We start from the raw sequence: 9,067 nt of genomic DNA on the forward strand, positions 1-9,067 counted from the left end.
TTACCAGGGCTTAAAAACGAATAATAATAATAATAATAATATTTAATAGTATTTTAATAGAGTATTTACGGTAGTCCTCTTTGGTAGGGTGAGTACGGTAGTTTCCAGCTTCGCGTCCTTTATGAATGGAATAGCATTAGCGTTGGAGCAATGGTGACTGATTTCTCTGTTTGAGGTAAATACAAGTTTTATTGGTTATGTTGGCTGTAACACTTTTTAAATGCGTGAAATTTTGTAATCATGTGCGTTAAAATATTTTGTGCAGGTTTGTGCCAGGTTTGGAAAACAGTTGTAGCTGTTGTTAGGTATGTGACAATGTTTGATGTAGGCTAATACTAAAGTGTGATATTTTGTATAATTATGTTTATAAAATATGTTGTGCAGACGGCAACGAGGGTTTATGCCAGAGCTGGAGAACTGTTGTCGGAGCTGGTGCTAGGTATGTGATTGAAGTGTATGTTTGTTTTATATTGTGCTGTATTTAAATGTATTGAAATGTGTATGTTTGTATTTATATGTTATTAGATGTGTTGGTCTTTTAAAATGATTTTGAATGATTATAGCACAATAATGAGGGTGTTTTGTCTGGCTCTGTTTAAGCACCTGGTCTTTTTCACTGTTTTGAATTACTGTTTAAATTAGATGTAAAGTATTGCACTTTGCAACTTGCTACCAGCTAAGCCTATTTGTGTGTACCTGCTTTAGAGCATTTCAGTTGCTAATAAATGACGATTACAAGGATGATTCAGGTAGAGAAATGTTTTGCTTGTCATAGGTAGGCTTTACAATAATAATTAAGTACAGAATTTTCTTTACCCAAAAAGAAAAACGCACACGAAGAGAGTCTTGATCTAGCAGCCTTTCTTGCACTTAGTCATAGCCTATACAGCATCATCTTTTCTAGAGTTTGGCCAAATGTATTAAAGGGGTCATCAGATGCAAACTTACTTTTATATGGTGTTTGAACATAAATGTGTGTTGGCAGTGTGTGTACACACAACCACCCTATAATGATAAAAATCCACCTAGTGCCCTGTGACCCTGGACCACAAAACCAGTCATAAGGTGTTTTTTTTTTTTCTTTCTGAAAATTATGAAATTGTAATGAAATAAGCTTTCCATTGATGTATGGCTTGTTAGGATAGGACAATATTTGGCTGGAATCTGAGGGTGCAACAAAAATCAAGATATTGAGAAAATCGCCTTTAAAGTTGTCCAAATGAAGTTCTTAGTGTAACATACATTTTGAAGTTGATGTTAAGGCTGTGGGGTTGCGTTTGTGTGTGTATTGCTTTTCTGTCCCTCGGGGCTTGCCGTAGGCAAGGGTTGGGCACGCACATGTTAACGAGAGCGCTCAGGTGTGCCATGTGAGTTTCTTTGGCGTTAAGAAGAATAAAAAGTACATCGTTCATATAATACCCGAGTCTCGCTTTCTTTATTTTATTATTTGAAAAGTGTTTAGGTGAACCCGAGGCGTAAGCTCGGTCACGTTAGCAATGCATATTACTAATCAAATTTAGTTTTGATATATTTATGGTAGGAAATTTACAAAATATCTTCATGGAACATGATATTTACTTAATATCCTAATGATTTTTGGCATTTAAAAAAATTGATAATTTTGACCCATACAATGTATTGTTGGCTATTGCTACAAATATACCTGTGCTACTTATGACTGCTTTTGTGCTCCAGGGTCACAAATAAAAATCAATGTCTCAGATCAAGCCGTTCTCAGATTCTTGGCTGTGTGATGTCACGTTGCACAGGCTCCTCCCACGATTGCTGATTGCTGGTGTTTTATCACAGACCCGCCCTGAGTGAGCTGTAAACAGTCCGCCATTGTTTCGACGCCGGAGAATGGCTCCCAAGCGATTGAGGTGCTCTGTTGTTGGCTGTAAGAATGAACATGGCTGTCGTCACTTAGTCCCGACATCTGAGCCGCTGAAGACGCAGTGGATTTCATTTGTTTTTGAAGGGGATGCGCCCCCTGATCTACCTAAATGCGTCTATGTCTGCTCGAATCATTTTACACAAGACTGCTTTGTAAATGAGGGTCAGTACAAAGCAGGTTTTGCTACAAAATTGATCCTGAGGGATGGATCGGTACCAACTGTTCGTGATCCAGCTTCGCCTTCAGCAGAAGTGAGTAAATGTTGTGTTTTCTTTTTGTGAAAATGTGCAAATCACTTTTCCTAGAAATGTGCTTAGCAAGTTTCACGATGAATGCGGCTAAAGAACATTCCAGGATTTTTCTCCATATCGTGACTTTAATGGTGGCCAACGATTTGAAAGTCCAAATTGCAGTTTCAATGCAGCTTCAAAGAGCTCTACACGATCCCAGCCGAGGAATAAGAGTCTTATCTAGCGAAATCATTATCTGGAAAAAATTTATATTTATACAGTTTTTAACCACAAATGCTCAGCTAGCATTAGCTCTGCAATGCGCATGCGTGTCTTTATTAGCTGATGTTGGAAAGGTCACGCGTGACGCAGGCAGAAGTACTGACCCAGTGTTTACGAAACCAACATGCAAAAGAAAGTAATTGCTCTTTACTAAAAAGGTAAAACAACTATGCCAGATGATTTTAAAGTTGGAGGAGAAAATAAGATGGAGTTTTAACTGAAGTACAAAGAGGAAGAACTAACTGCACATGACCTTTCCAACAGGATTACATAATGTGTGAAGACGCACATCGAAGAGCTAGAGCAAGCCCAGCTTTTGTGGTTAAAAAGTGTATAAATATTTTTTTTTTTCAGAAAATGACATTTCGCTTCGCTAGATAAGACCCTTATTCCTCGGCTGGGATCGTGTAGAGCCCTTTGAAGTTGCACTGAAACTGCGTTTTGGACATTCAAATGGTTGGCCACCATTGAAGTCCACTATATGGAGAAAAATCCTGAAATGTTTTCCTCAAAAAACTTAAAGGGGTCCTATTATGCTTTTTCCCTTTTTTAATTCTAGTCAGTGTGTAGTGTGTATGTTTGGGCATAAAAAAGATTCGTGGCGCGACGCGACGCTGCGCTTCTCGTCCGGCGTGCGACCGCCTGAAACGCTGTTTTTTTTTTTCACCTCCGTGCCCAAAGGCTTTTGTTTGTATAACCCCAATTTGCTATTGTGTGCTGCGCATTTTACTGAGGACAGCTTCCACAACATGAGGGAGTACAGTGCCGGATTCGCCAAAAGCTTTCATTGAAAGATGGAGCAAGGAGCGTGGCAGTACTGAAACACCGTCTAAGCTGTTCGCCAATCACAACGCACTGGGACAGCTAACCAATCACAACACATTTTGTTTTTCGGAAGGAGGACCTTCATCAAAGCCGGAACTAATCGAGCCGTTTGTGCCAGCCTGGGGAGAAAGGTATTTTAATAATGTAAATTATGTGAAAAATAATGCGTTTTTCGAACCACCAAGCATGAGAGCATGTTCTAGTACACCCCCAAAACAAAATCAAGACTTTGTAAAAGAGCATAATAGGAGCCCTTTAAATTTCTTTGCGACTGAAGAAAGAAAGACATGAACATCTTGGATGACATGGGGGTAAATAAAATATCAGGACATTTTTATTCTGGAAGTGAACTTATCCTTTAACAGTCTCAGAGAACATTGTCATCATTTCTATTTATAACATTCTCAATAACATGCATAACTGCACGTTTATAATGAACAATACATTAAGGTTATTGTGTTATTATAAACTGTCTGTTTTCTGTAAAGATAACATGGTAACACTACATTAAGGTTACCTTTGTAGAGGGCTTATAAAGGTGTTTGGTAATGACTAGTCCTTTACAAATGTATATTAAATATTTTTTGAGCTGTTATAACTGCATGAATAAGAATGGTGACTTTAATGCAATATCTTCCAAATAGTTTGTACAGCCTGCAACTATGTATGATTCAAGACGATTAGCACTCCCATTGATGTCTTTAAATATATAATGACGGGGTAATATATTTTACCCATTCACTTATTTACTTTTGTTTAGTCAAGCTCGTCTGAAGAATGGGCCAAGGTGCATCATGTGGCCTGCCAGACGGACACAACACAACTCTGCACCGTTGGCACCCAGTTGTCAATAAAAACTCTACGCCCTCACTACAAAAGCACAGGTTTGCTGATCTAGATCCTACAGAGTGTGAATTCATTTATTCTGTTTCTGTGGTGTTTTTTAAGTTGTAATTGCTATTCATTTTTTAATTTCATACTATTCCACGGTAGCAAAATGTCTATTATTACATAACATAGGCACTAAGGATGTCACAGTTCTCAATATAATATCAAACCGTTCGGTACGACATCCACAGTTCAGTATGCGCTCGTGAATTGTGGTTTTGCGTTTAAATAATTTCTCTCAGAATTGGCTGTGTGTGCCCGTGAATTAACGTGCTGAGATGAGTAAATGTTTCCCCGCTTATAATGTGCATTAGCAGCACACGCCGTACACGACTTGCTACGAGAAGTCTTTCTAAACCTGTTGTTCAACAAAAGAGGCCATTATAACTTGTTTTTACGTCACAACATTAGTCAAGTGTTTGAAATAACTTCCTTTTGTGATCTGATGTGGCTTCTTATCACCGAATGAGGCAGAAAATACTGATTAGCAATTGGCTTACAAATATACTAAATGAAGTGAAGTGAAGTGACGTGGCCAATTATGGTGACCCATACTTGGAATTAGTGCTCTGCATTTAACCCATCCAAAGTGCACACACACAGCAGTGAACACACACACACACACACCGTGAACACACACCCGGAGCAGTCTGCAGCCTTTTATGCTGCGGCGCCCGGGGAGCAGTTGGGGGTTCGGTGCCTTGCTCAAGGGCACCTCAGTCGTGGTATTGAAGGTGGAAGAGAGCGCTGTACATTCACTCCCCCCACCTACAATCCCTGCCGGTACGAGACTCGAACCCGCAACCTTTGGGTTACGAGTCCAACTCTCTAACCATTAGACTTCCCCTGTAATCATTATGAAAATACCCGAAAACTGTCCTTAGATTATTGTCCTTACGTTTCACCATTCAAAACGTTTAACGTTATATCTTCTTTTTATTCAGTTACAGTGATAGCGATGCCTTTATCCATATTAGGGATTTCCTGGAAAGTCATCAGTTCTGATGCTTCTGTGATATGTGGATTTTCTGCGCGAGGGCGCCTTCTGGGGTCCAGTATGAATGAAACACACATTACATGTGTTTATAGCACTCAGTAATGGCCAATACATACTTTTTTGGGTAAAAATAATACCTCTCTCAAAAGAAATTAAGTAGGCATATAATAATCCACGCTTTTACCAGTGTACATATGTTTACAGGAGTTTTTTTGTTGTTAATTTTTTGCAAAAAAACACTGATGTGCCAAGCCATCAGAACTGAACCAAAAACCGAGGTATGTATTGAACTGTGGACTAACTGTATTGTTGGATCCCTAATAGGCACACAGACAGCTATGGCATGCCCTGATATTGGTGTTGGCTCCTCACAACCACTGCTGTCATCAACATCAAAAAAGAGGCCGAATAAGAGATCTCGTTTGAAGCTGGTAGAGGAAGAGGAGGACCCGTTTGGAGGCAGCTCAAGTCTGATCACCAAAGAGCCGATAGATTCTACATATGATCCTGTAAACTCTGTCACAGCTTTGACTAAGCCAACAGATGTGACGTGAGTAACAAGACTTTTCTTAACATTTTGCATTCAGTTGGATTGCATTCCTCAAAATATTTAAGATGTTATGTGTAATTTGGTAATTTGTGACCCTGGAGCACAAAACCAGTCATTAGTAGCACAGGTATATTTGTAGCAATAGCCAACAATATTAGTAGTAGTATGTATAGTACTATGCGTAAAAATTATCCATTTTTATTTTATGCCCAAAATCATTAGGATATTACGTAAATATCATGTTCCATGAAGATACTTTGTAAATTTTCTACCGTAAATATATCAAAACTTAATTTTTGATTAGTAATATGCATTGCTAAGAACTTAATTTGGACAACTTTAAAGGCGATTTTCTCAATATTTAGATTTTTTTGCACCCTCAGATTCCAGATTTTCAAATAGTTGTAGATCTCAAATTTCAGATCCCAAATTCTTTAAAAAAAAGACTGGTTTTGTGGTCCAGGGTCACTTTAAAAAAAAATTAAATCTGTGTTATTCTAATAGGATGCAATCTTCCAAGCCGGCTCATAAGAATGCAACATACATTGTTTATGAAAGCTGCCTACTGGAGCTCTTTGAGCAGTGCCCTGAGTGTTACCGTGTTTCCGATGTGCGGACGAGAAGGGTTGGCACGTTCCTCTCTGTAGAACAACGGTGCCCAGACTGTGATTTCTCTAGAAAATGGAATAGTCAGCCAATTCTGGGAAGCACTGCTGCAGGAAACCTTCAGCTTTCTGTTGCACTGTATGCCTCTGGTGCCTCTTTCTTCAAACTTAAAAAGGTAGGGGATAAGAATTTCACTGTATAGCCAATAATTGACTATAGCGTTTAATATCATTAAAGGGTTAGTTCACCCAAAAATGAAAATTAGCCCGTGCTTACCCTCAAGGCATCCTAGGTGTATCTGACTTTCTTCTTTCAGACGATTCCAATCGGAGTTATATTAAGAATTATCCTTGCTCTTCCAAGCTTTAGAATGGCAGTAGGTGGGTGTTTCTGTTCAACAGTCCAAAAGACGTCAAATAAAGTGCATCCATCCATAATAAAACGTGCCTCACACGGCTCCGGGGGTTGAATAAAGGCCTCCTGCAGCGAATCGATGCATTTCTGTAAGAAAAATATCCATATTTAAAACGTAATGAACACTTTCCTTTCACTTCATCTAACTGTCAAAAGCGGAAGTCGGCGTCGCGTGATTAGTGACGAACGCGGAGAGAGAGCAAAACAAAACGTCAGTCAAGAATTAGAAGCACCAAATGAGGATTTGTAAAGAAGAATGTCGGAGGATTTCGATATAAGCCAAGAGGAGACTGGTTTTCCTTTGCTAAAGTAAGGAAACTTTGCTTCCTTTGCTCCTGTAAACAAACTCGCGAGACTAACATATCTACGGAACGGCTTCCGCGTATGACAGATACCAGAAGTGAGAGAAAAGTGTTTATTACGTTTGAAATATGGATATTTTTCTTACAAAAACGCATGGATTTGCTACAGGGGGCCTTTATTCATCCCCCGGAGCAGTGTGAGGCACGTTTTATTATGGATGCGCGCGCGCGCTTTTTTTAACTTTCGGACTGTTGAAAAATAACAGCCATTGACTGCCATTCTAACGCTTGGAAGAGCAAAGACAATTTTTAAAGGGGTCATATGATGCGATTTCAATTTTTCCTAGGATGAGTCAATCACGGGCTAATTTTCATTTTTGAGTGAACTAATCCTTCAATAACTACACTTGACATGGAGAAATGAACATACTGTCCCTGAAGCCATACTGAATAAAACACTCCTCTTTTTCTGACCTAAGATCTTCCGGGCAATGCAGCTAAAAATGATAAACTATGAGACCTTTCGAAAACATGCCCGAAGTTACATAGAGCCTGCAATTGTTCATAGCTGGAAGACCGCACAGGATGGCATGTTACAGCAGCTCCGTCAACAGCAGAACATTGTCCTAGGAGGTGACTTGAGGGTTAACTTACCAGGTACTAAAAACTGTCTCGGTTTAGAGATTACTGTGAAAGCAAGGCATCATAAAAGGACATATGTGACCCTGGATCACAAAAACAGTCATAAGGGTAAATTTGAAATGATTGAAATCATCTGAAAGCTGAATAAATAAACTAATATTTGGCTGAGATACAACTATTTGAAAATCTGGAATCTGAGGGTGCAAAAAAAATCGAAATATTAAGAAAATCACCTTTAAAGTTGTCCAGATGAAGTTCTTAACAATTCATATTACTAATCAAAAATTAAGTTTTGATACATTTACGTTAGGGAATTTACAAAATGTCTTCATGGAACATGATTTTTACTTAATATACTAATGATTTGTGGCATACAATGTATTGTTGGCTATTGCTACAAATATACCTGTGCTACTTGTGACTGGTTTTGTTCTCCAGGGTCACATATGAAGACAAATTAAACATAACACCTTTATCTGTAAAGGTCATTCTGCCAAGTTTGGCAGTTACTCTGTGATGGACCTAAGGACAAGCACTATTATTGATCTGCAGCTACTTCAGGTGAGTATAAAAATACAGACTGTTACAAACATTTAATGAAATTAAAATTATTGAAATTTTGACATGTCAAATGTCAATGTAAGCCATTTCAGAGCAGCAAACTATGAAGCATCCGTTCCAGTGGCATAGATGGTAAAGCTCGTGCTTTTTGATGCGATCGACCCGAGTTCAAGACCGCCTTTTGCCAAACTTTTTTCTCCCTTTTCAAATCTCATATCATATCGGAAAGGCATTTATTTTCAATAAAAATGAAGGAAGTAATTAAAAAGTTGACAAAGTATCAGGTAGGGTTAGGGTAGGTGTAGGGAGGGCTTTATTGTCCCAATAAGGTGTCATCCATTTCATAATTTGAATTAAAATGATAATTTACACTCAATATGTTATTAATGCATACTGTTTTATAATGTACTACAATACTGAGGTGCAGATAATTGCCACTATTTGCAATAGACCAATTCAGAGTATACGTCACTTGCAGCTGCGTGCGCATAGTGGTTGCAGAAAAACACTGGGAACAAGTGGAGGTAAATGGGTAAAATCCATGGAATAAAAGAAAAAAAAAATGTTTGTGCCTTTTGATGTCAAGATCGGAATGCAAATAATTTTTAAAGAATGCTGTCGTCAAAGACGCCATTTGAAGCTAAACGCAGACGTTTAAATGGACATACTATGGATGAAAACTGTTAGGATTACTCTACTTTTAAAGCATAAATTCGATTTAAACAATAGGTCTACTATTGTTTAAATCGAATTTATGCTTTAAAAGTAGAGTAATCCTAACAGTTTTCATCCATAGTATGTCCATTTAAACGTCTGCGTTTAAATGGACATACTATGGATGAAAACTGTTAGGATTACTCTACTGTTTTCATCCAT

The 9,067-nt window shown here is 38.3% G+C and overlaps 1 protein-coding gene across 2 annotated transcripts in view; it reads left to right on the plus strand.

Annotated features, from left to right (window-relative positions):
- The first annotated feature begins 104 nt into the window (after positions 1–104).
- The window catches only part of LOC107692211 (uncharacterized), a 16,572-nt gene continuing 7,609 nt past the window's right edge, over positions 105–9,067 (plus strand). The window contains exons 1-9 of one of the 2 annotated variants that reach the window (XM_016491174.1): positions 105–175; positions 266–305; positions 385–439; positions 1,810–2,145; positions 3,992–4,115; positions 5,441–5,666; positions 6,171–6,447; positions 7,468–7,645; positions 8,115–8,191. In XM_016491174.1, the coding sequence (XP_016346660.1) occupies positions 1,861–2,145; positions 3,992–4,115; positions 5,441–5,666; positions 6,171–6,447; positions 7,468–7,645; positions 8,115–8,191 (1,167 nt within the window). In that variant the 5' untranslated portion in view covers positions 105–175; positions 266–305; positions 385–439; positions 1,810–1,860. The remainder of the gene's footprint in view (positions 176–265; positions 306–384; positions 440–1,809; positions 2,146–3,991; positions 4,116–5,440; positions 5,667–6,170; positions 6,448–7,467; positions 7,646–8,114; positions 8,192–9,067) is intronic. The other variant, XM_016491175.1, reaches the window with a different exon arrangement.

The sequence above is a fragment of the Sinocyclocheilus anshuiensis genome, unplaced genomic scaffold (assembly GCF_001515605.1).
Source record: "Sinocyclocheilus anshuiensis isolate Anshui unplaced genomic scaffold, SAMN03320099.WGS_v1.1 scaffold903, whole genome shotgun sequence".
NCBI lineage: Eukaryota > Metazoa > Chordata > Actinopteri > Cypriniformes > Cyprinidae > Sinocyclocheilus > Sinocyclocheilus anshuiensis.